This window comes from Cebidichthys violaceus, unplaced genomic scaffold (assembly GCF_023349555.1).
Source record: "Cebidichthys violaceus isolate CVI_PGR_0920_01 unplaced genomic scaffold, fCebVio1.0.p SCAF_161, whole genome shotgun sequence".
Taxonomy (NCBI): domain Eukaryota; kingdom Metazoa; phylum Chordata; class Actinopteri; order Perciformes; family Stichaeidae; genus Cebidichthys; species Cebidichthys violaceus.
In genome coordinates this window covers 27,415-45,452 of record NW_027176331.1, presented here as the reverse complement: position 1 = coordinate 45,452, position 18,038 = coordinate 27,415, and the positions used below count along the sequence as shown (strand labels likewise).

At 43.1% G+C, this 18,038-nt stretch overlaps 1 protein-coding gene across 1 annotated transcript; it reads left to right on the top strand.

Moving 5' to 3' along the window:
- Positions 1 to 239: 239 nt before the first annotated feature.
- Positions 240 to 17,635, top strand: LOC137873356 (cullin-5-like). The gene is made up of 19 exons (XM_068711555.1): positions 240 to 265; positions 3,994 to 4,103; positions 5,347 to 5,446; positions 5,782 to 5,958; positions 6,264 to 6,405; positions 6,536 to 6,681; positions 6,832 to 6,912; positions 7,228 to 7,321; positions 8,365 to 8,495; positions 9,268 to 9,375; positions 10,030 to 10,094; positions 10,290 to 10,422; positions 10,574 to 10,705; positions 11,475 to 11,598; positions 12,742 to 12,917; positions 13,587 to 13,748; positions 14,142 to 14,260; positions 14,625 to 14,748; positions 15,666 to 17,635. Exons 1-19 carry the CDS (start codon positions 242 to 244, stop codon positions 15,858 to 15,860), a joined length of 2,343 nt encoding a protein of 780 aa, XP_068567656.1. The 5' UTR covers positions 240 to 241; the 3' UTR covers positions 15,861 to 17,635.
- Positions 17,636 to 18,038: the final 403 nt, after the last annotated feature.

Below are 18,038 nucleotides of genomic sequence, written 5' to 3'. Positions count from 1 at the left end.
ATCCAGTATGATTCTAATAAGGAGTACGTTTACTTCTGGTACTTTAAGTATACTTTGGTGCTGACATCTTGTTATTTTGTACTTTAAATAAGAGTTTGAATGCAGGACTTTTACTTGTAATTGCTAAGTAAAGGATCGCAGTACTTCTTCAGAACCCAGTGTGCAGGGTTCCCATGACCTCATCCTGAGCAGCTGTAGTACCTGTCTCGCGAGATTCCGCGAGGTGATAAGTTGAAGAAACATGGCGTCGTCAAATTTGTTAAAGGTAAGAAGCACTGGAATATATCGTATTTCCCGTATTTGTGTGCAGATTTAAACTCGTTGTTTTCATACATTCTCACTATTAGAGCATGTATGTATATATTCACTATTGTGGCATATATGTGTGTGCGCTAATAGTGTAAATATATGAAATAAGTGCACAAATAGGTGCGCCTGAAGTCACAGTTGTCACCGCTGTCGTTGTTGAAGTCCGGTGTGGTGTCGGAGACTTACAACCCCGCCTCGAACAGAACCCATCCTAACCCGGACCTCGACCGTCTTCTTCTGTAACCAAAGCCGAACCGAAGCCGCTACCCGGCATTTCGGCGAGGACGAGCCATACCTTAACAAGAACCGTACCGAGCCCTAAACCCAACAGCGAAGAGCAGGAGACTCGAAGGGGACATGGACGTCAACAAGACGCCCCTTTTCCGAAGACCCGTTTCTTTTTGGCTAATTGTTGCTAACATGCTAACGCTTTTATTTCGGCTAGCTGACTAACCGAGCTCCTCTCAACATGGTCTGCGTTCACTAGGCCCAGTTAAACGTCACCTCCGTCAGCTATCTGCAGTGCTTCTGTGAAGTAGACAGTTCACTGATAATCAACGCGTTCTGTCCGCCGTCAGTCACCGGACAGGTAGCTCGGTATGCTAGCAAGACAGGTAAGTTAGCGTCAACTGGCTTCGACAGGCGGACCGGCTCACTGCACGGCTCGTGTCTGTCAGCTTCAGGTAACCTGTGGACAGAGAGCCACGGGTTGAATTACTTTAACTGTACACTTTTGAGGTACTTGTACTGTACTTGAGTATTTCCATTTTATGCTACTTTGCTTTCAACTGAACGTTACTGTCCACCCTAGTTTTGAGGCAATGCATATCATAAGTAATCGATAGATTGTGAAGTATTACTACAGGTGAAGATGAGACTTCATAGAGCCCTCTGTGAAATTCACAAGCTACCAAACAGTTCATTAAAGTGAGGTCCTTTTTAACAGCTGCAACATTAAAGTACTGAAAACATGAATGAATCATTAATGAATCAATAATCCAGTAATATAATATACATTAAGTACAATTGTGCATGCAGGACATTTACTGGTAGCTGAGTATTTCCACATCTTACTTCAGTAAAGGTCAGAGTGGCTCTAGTTCTGTCATCGATGCACTGAACGTGTCCCCGGCTGGTGGACAGGACACCACTGATGCTACTGTTAAACAGCCGGTGGTGTTGCTGCTCTTCTGTGATGTATTCCTAAATACAGTTGTGGTCAAAAGTTTACATACACTTGTAAAGAACATAATGTCATGGCTCTCTTGAGTTTCCAGTTATTTCTACAACTCTGATTTTTCTCTGATAGAGTGATTGGAACAGATACTTCTTTGTCACAAAAAACATTCATGAAGTTTGGTTCTTTCATGACTTTATTATGGGTTAACAGAAAAAGTGACAAAATCTGCTGGGTCAAAAATATACATACAGCAACATGAATTAGCAATTTTAGTGACTTAGAAAGTTGTGTCAATGAAATGAGCTTCATAGCATGGCCTCTTAACTTCTTGTGAGCGATTATGAGTGACTACAGCTGGTGACTTCTCTGAGGCCATTTAAATAGGGCTCATTGGATACAAACGCCCACAAACGCTACAATGGGAAAGTCAAAGGAGCTCAGCATGGATCTGAAAAAGCGAATCATTGACTTGAACAAGTCAGGAAAGTCACTTGGAGCCATTTCAAAGCAGCTGCAGGTCCCAAGAGCAACAGTGCAAACAATTGTTTGTAAGTATAAAGTGCATGGCACTGTTTTGTCACTGCCACGATCAGGAAGAAAACGCAAGCTATCACCTGCTGCTGACAGAAAATTGGTCAGGAGGGTGAAGAGTCAACCGAGAACCACCAAAAAGCAGATCTGCCAAGAATTAGAAGCTGCTGGAACACAGGTGTCAGTGTCCACAGTCAAGCGTGTTTTGCATCTCCATGGACTGAGAGGCTGCCGTGCAAGAAGGAAGCCCTTGCTCCAAAAGCGGCACCTTAAGGCTCGACTGAAGTTTGCTGCTGATCACATGGACAAAGATAAGACCTTCTGGAGGAAAGTTCTGTGGTCAGACGAAACAAAAATCGAGCTGTTTGGCCACAATGCCCAGCAATATGTTTGGAGGAGAAAAGGTGAGGCCTTTAACCCCAAGAACACCATGCCTACCGTCAAGCACGGTGGTGGTAGTATTATGCTGTGGGGCTGTTTTGCTGCCAATGGAACTGGTGCTTTACAGAGAGTAAATGGGATAATGAAGGAGGATTACCTTCAAATTCTTCAGGATAACCTAAAATCATCAGCCCGAAGGTTGGGTCTTGGGCGCAGTTGGGTGTTCCAACAGGACAATGACCCCAAACGCACATCAAAAGTGGTAATGGAATGGCTAAATCAGGCTAGAATTAGGGTTTTAGAATGGCCTTCCCAAAGTCCTGACTTAAATCCCATTGAGAACATGTGGACAATGCTGAAGAAACAAGTCCATGTCAGAAAGCCAACAAATTTAACTGAACTGCACCAATTCTGTCAAGAGGAGTGGTCATAGATTCAACGAGAAGCTTGCCAGAAGCTTGTGGATGGCTACCAAAAGCTCCTAATTGAAGTGAAAATGGCCAAGGGACATGTAACCAAATATTAGCACTGCTGTATGTATATTTTTGACCCAGCAGATTTGATCACTTTTTCTGTTAACCCATAATAAAGTAATGACAGAACCAAACTTCATGAATGTTTTTTGTGACAAAGAAGTATCTGTTCCAATCACTCTATCAGAGAAAAATCAGAGTTGTAGAAATAACGGGGAAACTCAAGAGAGCCATGACATTATGTTCTTTACAAGTGTATGTAAACTTTTGACCACAACTGTATCGCTCTCTGAGTCTGGACTGTTTTGTTGGACAAGTAATGTTCTCTCCAATAACTTGTGATGGGAATTTTTCTCTATTGTCAGACATTTGATTATCTACATGATTATGTGATTATTATTGTGTAAAAGAAAACACTTGTAGCCATGATGCAAAAAACAAAAACAATTCATAATTTACCATCGGTCTATCACCCTGAAGAAGACTGTCATGTTGAGATGTTGTTAAATTGCTTCATGGCTAAGAGTGTGTGGCTGTTTTCCTTTACACTCGTGCTTTCCCCGTGGTCAGCGCCTCTCTCTCTCATCCCGAGGCGATTACTTAAAACATCGTAGACCCATCAGTCAATAAGGAAATATGTATAAAGTGTGATCTGCAATAAAGCAGGAGTAACAAACATGGCCTCTGGGATCTGGATACTTCAGGGAAAATAAGTATGAAATGGGTTAAATGAAGCATTGGAACAGATTGATATGTACTAAATAAAGTAATTTTACTCTAACATATGACATGTTCTTCTTCTGCTCCTTGGGTAACCCAGCTAGTCGTTCAACTTAACCCAGTTTAAAAGGTGGCCAGTTACTGACTTAGACTTGAACATCTTAATAATAATAATAATAATAATAATAATAATAATAATAATAATAAGAGTGATATGAAAAGCATTAAAAACTGCTATGTTGATGTAAAGTAATGAGAAGCTGCAGATTGAAGATCTAGTTGCTTTGATCTCAGTCTTTGGTCAGTCTTCAGTCTTTGTGTGTCTCTGACTTTCTTCTCTCCCCAACACCTCCTTCCTCTTCCTCCTCCCACTCTACCCATCCCATGTCTCTGCTCCAGAACAAGGGGTCCCTGCAGTTTGAGGACAAGTGGGATTCGATGCGGCCCATCGTCCTCAAGCTGCTCAGACAGGAAGCCGTCACCAAGCAACAGTGGTTCGACTTGTTCTCGTAAGAGATGCTTTGTGCTCCGTCCCTCACTGCCTCCTGTCTCCTTTAACAAAGTGTTCCAATGGAGGATCAGTGCAGCTGCTGCTGCCTCTGATTCTGAAACAGTTGCCTTACTCAGACCGCTCACAAATCACAGTGTACTATTTTGGTGCATTTCGGCAGCACTCGCATGCAATACATAGGCTTAGATTTTACCAACAGGTGTCGTGCTTGATCCCCACACAGTGTCAGACATTTGTAGGTAAGCCTGTTGTTGGATTGTGTCCTGCTTATAAACTAGTCTGGAACAGAGTCTTGTTTCCATAGCTTGAAGGAACAGCGTGTAGCATTTGGGGGGATCTATTAGCAGAAGTGGAATATAATATTATTAACTATGTTTTCATTGCTGTATAATCACTTAAAACTGCCAATTGTGTTTTTCGTTATCTTAGAATGAGCCCTTTACATCTATATAGGGAGCGGGTCCTCCTCATGGAGTCCTTCATGTTGCACCACCATGTTTCTACAGTAGCCCAGAGCGGACAAACCAAACACTGACTCTAGTGAGAGCCTTTTATGTTTTTATCTTACCTGAAGGCCACTGTAGTTCTCAGACATGCTTGGAAAGGGAGGAGTGGGCAAAAGTATTGAGTTGGTGGCGATATGCAACCTCACTGCGACAGTAGACCCTAAACTGTACAACTGCTTCCTATAATTAACAGCTACGCCGGCAGACAAAAGTCTCATTTATGGATTTAAAGTGTGTTAACTGTTGTTTCCCCTGGGGGGGGGGGGGGGGGGGGGTGGACAGAGAGTGTTGTGCTGTACAGATTGTAAAGCCCCCTGAGGACGATTTGCGGCTCTATGAATAATAAAATGAACTTGAGTTCTCTGACTAACCTTAGATAACAAAGTGGGTAATGTGGAGGGTGAAAGTGATCAAGAAGAGGAAGTAATTATATATCACGATATCTAGATACAGGACTTCATCACCGTATTATGACATTGAAAGGTGATACATTCTTATATTGAATTATCAGCCCTGTTGGTAATTGCTGCTTTTGGCCTGAGAAATAGGACGAGAAGAGGAGAAGAAGAACAGGAACAGTGTAGTTCTCTCATCATCAGATTGCTCTGGAGAGACAGATCATATTTCTTCAAGTATTACGCCACTTGTGTTTGTGACATGTTGAGTAAAAGTTCTGTAAAGTGCCCCAGAGTTTGACTGTACCAACTTTGAATTTGTCCCTCGTCTGTCCCCCAGAGATGTCCATGCTGTGTGTCTATGGGATGACAAAGGACCAGCCAAAATCCACCAAGCCCTCAAAGAGGACATCCTAGACTTCATCAAACAAGCACAGGCTGTAAGTGTGTGTTTGTAAGTGTGTGTGGGTTGGTTTCATTTTTATTTTATGTTTGCTTGTGTTAAGCATTAGTAAGCTCATTTCAGACATGCATCCTTCATGTTAATGTTACGGCTGTTCATCATATTACTTGATATTATGGATGTAGAGACAGTTTAACAGGCAGCTCTCTGTTAACGGTAGATAATGACAGTTATGTGAAATGTATCAGCGTGTTCACTGTGGAAGAACATTTTCTACATTTTAACACGTAGAGCAGGTATTACAGGGGTCAAAGCATCATAAGTATGTATGATGTCATCTATGACTTTTGCCTGCGTCTGTTGCCGTGGTAGCGGGTGCTGAGTCACCAGGACGACACGGCGCTGCTGAAGGCCTACATCGTAGAGTGGAGGAAGTTCTTCACCCAGTGCGACATCCTGCCCAAGCCCTTCTGTCAGCTGGAGATCACGCTCATGGGCAAACAAGGCAGCAACAAGAAAACAAATATGGAGGACAGCATCGTGCGAAAGGTGAGGTGAGGTGGGGTGGGGGGGTGGGGGGCTTTGAGTGGAAGAGATGAGCAACAACAAGGTGATGAGATGGCATGTAAGAAGCAAGATGGAGAGGAGATGAAAATAACTAAATGAGCAAAAGCAGCAGAGGCCACGGAGGAGGAGCTTGTTGTGGAGGGAGGGCATGATTCAGAGTGTCCTTTAAAAGCACTTCATGAATAAATTGGGCTCAACTATTCTTGGATGGCAGGAATTGGAGGTTAACTTATTATTTAACATTTTTGGTGCACAATTATTACTGCCCTTCTTCTTCCCTTTTGCAGCTCATGTTGGACACGTGGAACGAGTCGATCTTCTCCAACATTAAGAGTCGCCTGCAGGACAGCGCCATGAAGCTAGTGCACGCCGAGAGGCAGGGGGAGGCCTTCGATTCCCAGCTCGTTATAGGAGTACGAGAGTCGTACGGTAGGACGGACAGAAACAGGTCCACTGTAAATATTCTGGATGGGGGTGTCACAGACAGACTGAGAACGAACTGAATACTGCATTAACGGTAACTTGGATTGTCCCAATCTCTGTGCTTGTCTCCCACCAGTCAACCTGTGCTCTAACCCAGAGGACAAGCTGCAGATCTACAGGGACAACTTTGAGAAAGCCTACCTGGACTCCACAGAGAGGTTTTACAGAACACAGGCACCGTCCTATCTGCAGCAGAACGGCGTCCAGAACTACATGAAATATGTACGCAACAATGATACTGATTATTGCAAGTGTTAGGATGAAGAATGGGCTCTCTTTAAAATGTAGAAGAGAAAGCCACTGACAAATGCTCTGATGGGGGGGGGGGTTGCAATAAATGTACCTACAAGTTTGTGTTGGGTTTCTCTGCAGGCAGACGCGAAGCTGAGAGAAGAGGAGAAGAGAGCGCTTAGATATCTAGAGACACGTCGTGAATGTAACTCTGTTCAAGCAGTAAGTGTCTTCAACAGGATCTGAAGCATCAGTACTAAGTACTAACTTATATTTCATGTTTGTTTCCATTTTTATTTAGCCAATTATTTCCCTCATGGTCATGGGTGTAGAACAGCACAATAGAGCCTCACTCGTACTGTATTTTTGACTAGCACGTCAGATCTGTTGGATGTCAGATGTAAATCTGTCTCTTCGCTTTAATTAACAGCATTAAACATATTCTGAAGAGGAGTCTCATTAAATGTATCTGATGCCCGTTTGTTTATGTCAAAGTGTCCCTTAAAGTGAGTCTTTGCGTTCTGTGTGTTCTCACAGCTTATGGAGTGTTGTGTGAATGCTCTGGTGACCTCGTTCAAAGAGACCATCCTCGTCGAATGTCCGGGCATGATCAAACGAAACGAGACGGACAGTAAGTACAGCTGTTTATGATGTAACGTTGCTATTGAAACAACAGAGTCCACTGTCTATCGGCACAACCCTACGATACAGTTGTGTGCTGTAGAGAAGACGTATGGTTTGATTGTTTATGTCAGTGTGAACAGTCTGCTGCTAATGGTGAACTTCATCCTTTATATTAGTAGGCAGCATGCAGTACATACTGATGAAGAATTTATTATGTTAGTGTGCATTTTCAATCACAACCACAGACGCAGTGGCATCAAAGTTCACTATTGCAGCAGCCAGATGGACATCTAGAAATAGAAAGCTGCTCCCGGTGTTGGTTGGCTTCCTGCCAGCGAGGCCAGTAGAGATGTGCAACTTGCCGACAGTCATAGTTGATCACTCACAGCGTTGGAAGACAACGGTCTTCTATTGCCTGACACCAAATGTTATTATTATATAATTCATATATATTTGTATCATCATTATTATTAGTGGTAGTTGTAGTGTCAGATCCATATTGCTCAGAATTATGATTAACTTAAGGAACAAAGTCTGCACCCTCAGCAGACTCTATGGAAGTCGGCAGGACGTCCCATAGAGGCCTAATGGGGACATGATGAACTGTGCATTTCGGGAGTTCTCTGCCTGCTGGACTTCACAGTTACACACCCTTAAAAGTTGGATGAGTCTGCAAGAGTAGGAAGTTTATGAATTCAGCCAGTATGTTTCATTGATGTATTAGAAGAACTGGATGGCGCCTATTGGTCCCATGAGAATTACTTCGAGGGAGGCGGCCCACTGAATATCGGCAGTAGTGTTTCTTCTGCCGGGCCTGCCTGCAAGTTCCCACCCGGCCCGAAGACTTTGAATATAAAGTTATAGCTTTTTTCAGTTTAAGGAAAGTTTTGACAAATATAAACCATCTTTGGATAAAAGATTCATAATAGAAAGAAGAAGCAAGGCTGAGTGGCGGTGCTGTATCCAGTTCTTATTTTACATCCATGGTGTGTTTCATGTCCTGTGTGTAACACTGCCCCCCCCCCCCCCCCTCCCCCTTCCCCCGAACAGAGCTGCAGCTGATGTTTTCACTGATGGACAAGGTCCCCAGTGGGATCGAGCCCATGCTGAAAGACCTGGAGGAACATATCGTCAATGCCGGACTAGCAGACATGGTGGCTGCTGCCGAGACTATCACATCAGTACGTGAACAAACGCTCGCTTCAACAATTACACAGCTCATCTCCCCAATCCCATGTTCCTCTAAGTTTAAACTTGTTTGTTGTCATGTACACAACAGTTACAGAGAAGCAGAAAATCTCATTAAACATAAATAAAAAGAAAAATGAAACAGGGAAACGGGTAGTAAAACAGTAAATTCTTTGCCACAGCGGATCATCTGTTTCCATCTAGTTGAGTAACCCGACCATGACCAAATCTGATTTTATGATCCGCAAATATGGTTCAACATATGTTTTGCACTTGATGCCCTTCCTGAAGGAACCCAGGTAGTAAACCAGTAAGTAAAAGGATATGAAGGTGAAGTGACAGTATACATACATACATACATACATACATACATGTGTATGATTAAACCCAAACGTTTCATTTATTTGTAAACAAAAAATACTGGTAAAGAATAAAACATTTTTCTCGAATCTTTAAAGGTTCAGATGTGATTATCACAAAAATCACTTGTAAAACTTTTGGATTATAGTTTTTACCAAACTACTGAAGCCATCTTATAATTAACAAAATCACTTTTTAAAAAAAGTGATCCCAGAACAGAAACGCGTGTCGTACAGTAGATGTGTTCAGAGCAGGAAACCGTCGTTAATGAGTTCTGGAGCAGCAGAGGTCAGAGTGAGGAATTTTAATGAACCAGCTGACTAAAAGACTAAAAGTTGATGTTGGAGGGCAGCTTTTACAACATGTACAGTAGTTTTAAATATGCGTGTGTTTGTGTTTGTCCAGGACTCTGAGAAGTACGTGGAGCAGCTGCTGACTTTGTTTAACCGCTTCAGTAAGCTGGTGAAGGAGGCCTTCCAGGACGACCCTCGCTTCCTCACAGCCAGAGATAAGGTCTGTTCTAACAACCTGCTCTGTGCTAAAGGCATCTGAGTTCATTCCAGCTGACAACATTTGTTTCCAAAATGTTGTATTCATGAAGAACTACACCTACACTACAAGCAGCATTACGATTATGATCCCCATTCACACCGATGGACTCCATACTCGCATGTGGAGTAGAGTAGCAGTCTCTCCCTGTCCTCTCTCGGGGCCGAAGCTTGTGTGTTAAGTGTAAGGCAGGTAGTTAGCACACACAGCTCTGATTGGACAGTTATTTCCTCGAGTTGCACTAAACGACAGCACGACAAAGTAGTTCATTTCCATAGTGACACGTCTTTCTTATTTACGTCCCAATAGGTTGTTGCAGTTATATCACATTGAACAAAAGAAGGTGCTGACAATGACGATTTCGCTACATAGTTGTGTTGGAGTAGAGAACAGCTTTGTGTCTGTTTACTCAGGGGCTCAAAACAAGTGCTCCCAAACATCCGACAGCATTTGCTAAAGGGGGAAATCTGTTCATTATCTTCTGACCTCCTATAGACTAAATGAATAATTGATTAATCTAAAGCACAAACAACTGAATAATACATGTAGGAATCGTAAGTCGCAGCCCTACTTGTTTGGTCCTCACATGTACCCGTGTTCTGTTCTCTTCCCCTGCAGGCTTACAAGGCCGTGGTCAACGACGCCACCATCTTCAAACTGGAGCTGCCTTTGAAACAGAAAGGGTGAGTGGAGACACCAGTTGTGTCCTTGTAGATGTGGAATGACCCAGTGTCATCTTTTCTCTTTGACAAAAACTGGTGTGTGTGTGTGTGTGTGTGTGTGTGTGTGTGTGTGTGTGTGTGTGTGTGTGTGTGTGTGTGTGTGTGTGTGTGTGTGTGTGTGTGTGTGTGTGTGTGTGTGTGTGTGTGTCCAAACAGTGTGGGTATGAAGACTCAGCCGGAGTCGAAGTGTCCTGAGCTGCTGGCAAACTACTGCGACATGCTGCTGAGGAAAACTGCTCTGAGCAAGAAGCTCACCTCGGAGGAAATTGAGCTGAAACTCAAAGAAGTGGTGAGTCTCCATCCTGTTGGCCCGGCTTCTTCTACGGGGCGTTACTCAGGACTAGCTCGCTTTTATCTGATCCACCTCGGTCCTCCTTTCGCCTTCCCCTTTTCCTCTATCCTCACTCTTTTTTTTCTTCTTTTATCTGCTCTCCTTGCAGCTCTTGGTGTTGAAGTACGTCCAGAATAAAGACGTGTTCATGCGTTACCACAAAGCTCATCTGACCAGGCGCCTGATTCTGGACATTTCGGCCGACAGCGAGATTGAAGAGAACATGGTGGAGTGGCTGAGAGTGAGTTATACCTTTCTTCAAATTCTTTGTCAGGATCAGTGTTTAACTTTGTCTGACAACAAAGCAGTTTTACATCAGTTTTTGTAAAGTGGTAAATTTAGAAAAAAAAAACATGGACTTTTCTCTGAGATTAAAGGTGGGTTTTTTGTGACCACCCTTTTCTCATAAATGTGACTTTAGAAGAATTTCTTTCATTAAAAACTGTATTCACTCATATGTGTCTCTGGGCTGGTGAATATGAAGTCGTTCTTTGTTCAGTAACCTGAAACTGAATCTCTATGGTTTGGAGTTTACTTTCAATATGACTTGTATTTTCAACTGTATTACTTCTGGAGCTCTTACCATCAATGCAAATCAAACATTTCTGCTACTGTGGCTTCACATAAAAACCTTTTCACTGGCGACGGCCAGTGGGAGGTTTTATTGCAGAGATGTATTTGTTGGCAAGTTATCAGAACTTTGGTGGTATAATACGTTAGTAACAATGTCTGCACAACAAAATATATGGAAGTATATTTGCTTCTATTTTGGTCAGTGGAAGAGATTTGAATACTACAGGGAGGAAACTTAAATAAAGAAACAGCTACAGTGAGCTGGTTGATGAAGCGCAGGGGACGCCAGGCTCTTGCCTCAGTTTGTGCAAAACATCTGGAAACGGCTGCACAGTGAATCAATGTCCTTTGCTTTGTTGTCCTCTTTTTCTGTGTGTGTGTGTGTGTGTGTGTGTGTGTGTGTGTGTGTGTGTGTGTGTGTGTGTGTGTGTGTGTAGGAAGTAGGGATGCCTGCAGATTATGTGAACAAGCTGGCCAGGATGTTTCAGGACATCAAGGTCTCAGAGGACCTCAATCAGGTCTTCAAAGAGATGCACAAACACAACAGGCTGGCACTGCCAGGTACAGCGCACACACACACACACACACACACACACACACTAACACGCTTTAGTCAACTGTATCAATCTCTCTCACACATAATACACACATATGCGCGCTTCCAGGAGAGAAACCTCGTTGTCTTTATGAGTCAGTAAGAGAAACAGATCTCAGTCAGATATAAAGTTTCAATAAAAAGGGTTTTGTCTCTTTGAGGTTGTGTCGCAGAATAACCGCTGTGCCGTTGCATCTTAACACGCGGAGCATCCCGATAAACCCGTGCATCAAAAACTGAGACGAAGACGACAACGCAAGCTAAAATATGAGACAAGGACAAAAAATTGGACTCCAAGATTATTTGATTTTCTTATTGAAACAAAAATGGCTACGAAATGCAGTCTATGATCACATCAAATGCATTACAGCAACAGCCCATTAAAAAAAATTTGCTCATATGTAGCTCTATTAACATCTTGGATTAAGGCCGCAACCAATAAACAGAAGTGACCATATTTGGAATGCAGAGGAGTGACGTAGAGACGCCGTGTACGTCTCTGGTAGAGACGCCGTGTACGTCTCTGGTAGAGACCTGTCAATCACTGTGTAGCCCCGCCCCTAAAGCATCCCCTCTTTATGGTCTGTTTGACTCTAAATGGACCATAATGTACTAAATGAACATCATGTTGTATTGACGAAGACTTGAAACTAGAGACTGAGACCATAAACTCATGTTTACAATGTTTACTGAGGGAATAAATCAAGAGAGAAGTAGAGTCATTTTAGACTAGACTTCTATACAACCAGACTTCTTTTTGCAACCGGAGACCCTCTGCACACAACAAACAGAGAAGAACTCATAATAAACAACGTTGATGCTTAATGAAAAATATGGGAACCTTTTCTCATTTCATGTGCTATTTTGGATTTTGGGAGTAATGGCAACGGTCGAAGCTTCGAAGCACTGCGGTCAGCAACAATATAAACCATGAGTGCAAATCAGTGTAGTATTCTCACACTGGAACACAAACACAGTTATTTTAGAACTGATACTGTTCAGTCACAATTTGGATGCAATTTGAAACGTTTGCATTTTGACAATTTGCATGGTTGGTTTAAGTGAACGGGGAGGAGTTATGTTTGTGTTCCTGCTTTCTTTCTCTACAGCGGACAGTGTGAACATTAAGATCCTGAACGCCGGAGCGTGGTCGCGAAGCAGCGAGAAGGTTTTCGTCTCGCTGCCCACCGAGCTGGAGGACCTGATCCCCGAGGTGGAAGACTTCTACAAGAGGAATCACAGCGGACGCAAACTCCACTGGCATCACCTCATGTCCAACGGCATCGTGAGTGAGCCGTAACCGTAGATAATGCAGAGTTCCTGCCATTAACAGCACATCAAAATCTCATGGAGTTAAAATACTTTTGTCACTACGTACATCTCGAAATGACTAATAAAATGTTTTCCTTTTGTCCATGCAACTTCCCTTCTTATTCCCCTGAACTTTATAAGCCTCATATTCTTCCTACACTAAAGTTATTAGTAACGTTAGTGCATCTTTTGAAAGAGTCCCGTGAGGGAATGGCGGACTTTGCTACTAACATGAAAGCTACTCTATAGAGAGGTAACTACTGAGTGTTAAGAGTCAAATAGAAACATACATTGTTTACATCCATGTCTTCTTCTTCCTTGCATTTGTTGGTACTTTGCAGCATTTGTCTGCATGTTACTGCAGGAAACCTTTGGACTGCACATCAAGCAACAGATACAAAGAAACTCTACTGGTGGTCAGAAAGTCGACAGGGTTCCTTTAAAACAAGATGCTCATCTCAGAGGACAGTTCCTGGCAGAGTGGAAAAATAATTCTAAAAATCAAACTGAATCCTTAAAATCGAAAAGTCAAATTGAATGGTGACTTTGGAGAATTGTGACACCGTTCCTACTAAAGCAACACCGTGTCACCACGCTCTGCTCTTCTCACCTTCTCTTTTGGTTCTCCCTGCTCTCTCCTCAGATCACCTTTAAGAACGAGGTGGGGCAGTACGACCTGGAGGTGACGACGTTCCAGCTGGCGGTGTTGTTCGCCTGGAACCAGAGACCCAGAGAGAGAATCAGCTTTGAGAACCTCAAACTGGCCACGGAGCTGCCCGACGCAGAGCTACGTCGCACACTCTGGGTCAGACAGAGGAAACATTTTAAAGGCTTCATTTCAATCCACCAATTATAGTACAAGTGTGCAAGATTTAGATATTTACTTAGGTTAAATACATTCTTTGCCCCTCATGGGTAAGAAAATACTGCCAGGCTGCCTGCTACACCTGAGATTTACACAACATTTTGACATTTTGGTAAGTCTGCCAATTGTAACCCACCAGTCAGGTGATTAACATACCCAAGGCTGCCAACGTTTTGTTTGTGCATAATTAAATCTCTTGGTAATTTAACAGTACCATAAGGAAAGGTGACTCTCTGTAGAAAGGAAACACACACACACACACACACACTGGTGGTATTTATAAGTGATGTATGGTGATGTTTCACATCTTAAGATGGACTCCTCTCTCCTCAGTCTCTAGTGGCCTTCCCCAAGCTGAAGAGACAGGTGTTGTCTTATGACCCCCCAGTCAGCTCGCCCAAAGACTTCACAGACAGCACGCTCTTCTACGTCAACCAGGACTTCTCACTCATGTATGTTGTGCTGCTTTTAAAAATGACAAAATAACTTTCCCCCTAAAAACGTATAAGGTGAAATGGACGGCCCCATTGATCCATGATTGAATTCAGCTAAGAGATGTGTTTTATTTTATCTCCAAAAGACTTAATTATTTCCAAATTCCACTCCTTTATAAAGTAGCATAATTAAATATAAAATTATATTCATGCACTAAATATATCTGTTCTTAATACCAACTGAATTAACCAGCAACTTCAGGTCCGCACCACAGCTATGCATGTTGTTGAAGCGACTTTAACAAACTTAAAATATTTGTGATATTATTTATATATATATTGTTTGTGTCTTTGTGTCCGTTTTTTTTTTTTTTTTTCTCAGCAAAAACTCCAAAGTCCAGAAGCGGGGAAAGATCAATCTGATTGGTCGGCTGCAGCTGACCACAGAGCGGATGAGGGAAGAGGAGAATGAAGGAATCGTTCAGCTCAGAATACTCAGAACTCAGGTGTTAAAACATACTTCAACATACGCATCAGAACACTTGCAGTGGACCTCGTGCAAGAACAGTTTCAGATTATTTTCTGAACTTTCTCTTACTTACTAAAGACTTAGGCTTTGTTAAACATTGTTTCATCTGTTTTTGTGTTTAGGATTTTTAGGCAGGCCTGATATCATGGCTCGATGACACACTGGAGCCATTCTTAAAATAACCCCCTTATGCTGTATATAAAGTACAGCGCTTAGCGTCAGTGGTTCTGCTGCTCGTTCGCCAGTTACAACACAGCCTACAGTGTTATAGCCAGCAGTGGTGTTCTGGCCGCCAGGTACACCGGAACAAATCCTCATCGTGATTGTGATCCAGGTGCCGTCATACAGCAGCAATTCTACGAGAACTACCGTCCTGTTGTCTTTACAAACCTGTGAAGTCCTTTTGAGATGACACACTGTGATTAGAGGCTCCAGATAGCTACAGTATCGCTGAAGCGTTTCAGAGATGGAGGAAAAACAGCAACTTTTCCATTAAATCAGGCTTTCGCCATGTGAAGGGATGTATGTCCGCATCTCCATTTGTCCAACAGCCAATAGGAAGTCCCTCTCTCTGAAATTACGTGAGTGGTTCAAAGTCTCCTGCCACCGGCTATGTTTTGTAAAGCCTGAAAAAAAGAGTCAAGAGAAGGTGCAGAAATCTAGTTCTCTCTCAGGCTACTTTCATTAAAATATGCCGAAATATTATCAAAGATGTGTCTTTCTGACTTCAACCAGTGCATGCAGCACTCCCACAGTTGTGTGTTTGTGTTGTTGTCTGTGTTTGTGAGCCAGGACAGTAGGGATGAGCTTGTGTTTATAGACCTCAGTACACTTTGTAGAGGTTGAACGGTATAACTTTATGCGTATTTTGTTTTGTTTTGTTTTTTCGATCAGGAGGCCATCATACAAATCATGAAGATGAGGAAGAGGATCAGCAACGCCCAGCTGCAGACAGAGCTGGTGGAGATCCTGAAGAACATGTTCCTGCCTCAGAAGAAGATGATCAAGGAGCAGATCGAGTGGCTCATCGAACACAAGTACATAAAGAGGGAAGAGGCGGACATCAACACCTTCATCTACATGGCCTAGGCAGCGAGCGCTGGTTTACTCCTGGCCTGGCAACCGGTGTTTTAAAAACCCTGCGAGAGGAGAAGGAACAAAAGGAGGTGTGAGGGAGCGGTGAGAAGTAGGGGGTGCGTTGAAGGACGAGGAGGAGGAGCCTTTTCAAACAAACGTGTGGATATTTATTTGTGTTCGTGAGACGCCAGTGTGTTGTTGAGAGTCGAGTTGTCCGACCGTCTGTCCGTCTCCACTGCCCTCTAGTGTCGGATCACACCCGAGGAGAGGGAGGCCGTCTGCTCTCAGCGGCTGAGAGGAAAAGAAATAGTGACAAAATCCAATGAAATACTTCCTGCCTTACTTTGTCAGCGACGGACTGCGGAGGAGGAGCCTGGAGGACGAACGTAATGAGCTGATATCGATCCTTCGCTTTCACTTAATGCCACAGCTGCCGTCTTGGCGGCAGCCATTTTGCATACCTCCTGTTCTACATTTGTCTTATTTTTGAAGTGGGAATGCAAAAAAAAAACAAAGCTGCAAGTGAAAACTACCATTGAGGAGGAGCGGACACGGATGGAGTTTAAAACTACCGAGGAGTATTTTTGCCAAATTGTGTGTGTGTGTGTGTGTGTGTGTGTGTGTGTGTGTGTGTGTGTGTGTGTGTGTGTGTGTGCACTTTCAACAGCATGCTGCTTTATGGTTTTTGTTTGTTTGTTGGAGGATCTGTCACACTTTGTGGGTGTGTCTGAGAACGTTGACCAGCCCCCTTTTTTAAATGCTGATATTTGTTTTTTGTTTTTTTCTGCTTTTGTTTGTCAACAGGTAAACATTGTCCGGACTCCCTCTTGTCTGTGTTGGGAAATGATCACACTAACTATTTATTTGGCGTGTAAAGACCAGTGCTCTGAACATTGTCAGCCGAATGCATCAAAGAGGGACACGTGTAGAAGTGTGACCCGGTGCTCCCGCAAACAAATACTTGCAACACTGAATTTCCTCCCCATGAATCCACTGAGAGAGTCATTCTTTGTACAGTGTCAGTACCAGGAAAACTCTGTTAAACTACAAACAACAGAAATGCATTTCATGAAGCCATATTGTACACGTTGGGGGTGTAACAGAGAGGAACTCATCCCTGATGTGATGCTGCAGAACTCTCTTTAGTACTAAAGTCCCTCTGTGTGTTTTCTGCCGATGTCACAATATATTTTGTGACTCGCAGACTCTTTGACTTTATTGGGAGTTTCAGCTCTTAGTTAATAACAAATTACAAATAAGTACCCCCCCCCCCCCCCCCCCCGCCATAAAAAACTATGAATTTCCAAGATTAAAGTGATACATTTATGAGAAAATCCAAAAAGAACTTGCGTTGTGTTAAATACTGTTGATTTTATCCCAGAAGCCCCAAGTTATCACAAGCATGCAGACTCTTGGTAAATGGACTGCACTACTGTAGCGCTTTTCTAGTCTTCCGACCACTCAAAGCGCTTAAACACACACGTCATAATTCACCCATTCACACGCTGATGACAGGGCTACCATGCAAGGTGCCACCTGCCCATCAGGACTAGGTAACATTCAGCCCTCGGGAGCAACTTGTGAAGAGAGACTGCTGTGAACTGGGCCTCCTCAGAACAAAAACCCAAATGATTTGGGTGAGGTGATGCTTTAGTGCATCAGGAGCTACATTGGGATGGACAGATGCAAAGGCATCGCCGTGCTCCATCAATATTCTCTCAGAGAACATTGAGGTTTTTCTCGTGAATTTACGACTTTAATCTCGTTAATCCCCCCCCCCCCCCCCCCCCCCCGTGGCCCTAACTCACCATACTTTTCTACCTTTCATAGGACTCAGACAACTCGCTCTGCCTCCTGAGCCACAGGGTCACATGTTTAGTGAGCAGTGACCTCATTGTTTTTGTATAGCTATAGAGTGGTGTAGAATGGTGGTCAGTAGCGTGTAGTAGAGCCAGTGTTGCCAAAGATTCTCCAGATGATAGAAGTTCTGTTTCTGTTCCCTTCAGTACACAGCTCTACCTTCTCTCTTACATAAGCTTCAGCTGAACGTTGGAGAAGAGAAGGAAGAGAATTACTGGGACGAGAACGCTGTCCACATACAGTAGAGTTAAATCTAAATCCATAATGAGATACTTCATATTTAACAAACATGGAAAACTACATATGGAAACTCAACTGTTTTTCTTTTTG

Coding starts and splice junctions, on each gene's coding strand:
- LOC137873356 (XM_068711555.1), top strand. CDS start 242: ATGGCGTCGTCAAATTTGTTAAAG. Junction 10,423..10,573: donor AGCTGAAACTCAAAGAAGTG/GTGAGTCTCCAT, acceptor CTCTCCTTGCAG/CTCTTGGTGTTGAAGTACGT. Junction 14,749..15,665: donor TCAGAATACTCAGAACTCAG/GTGTTAAAACAT, acceptor TTTTTCGATCAG/GAGGCCATCATACAAATCAT.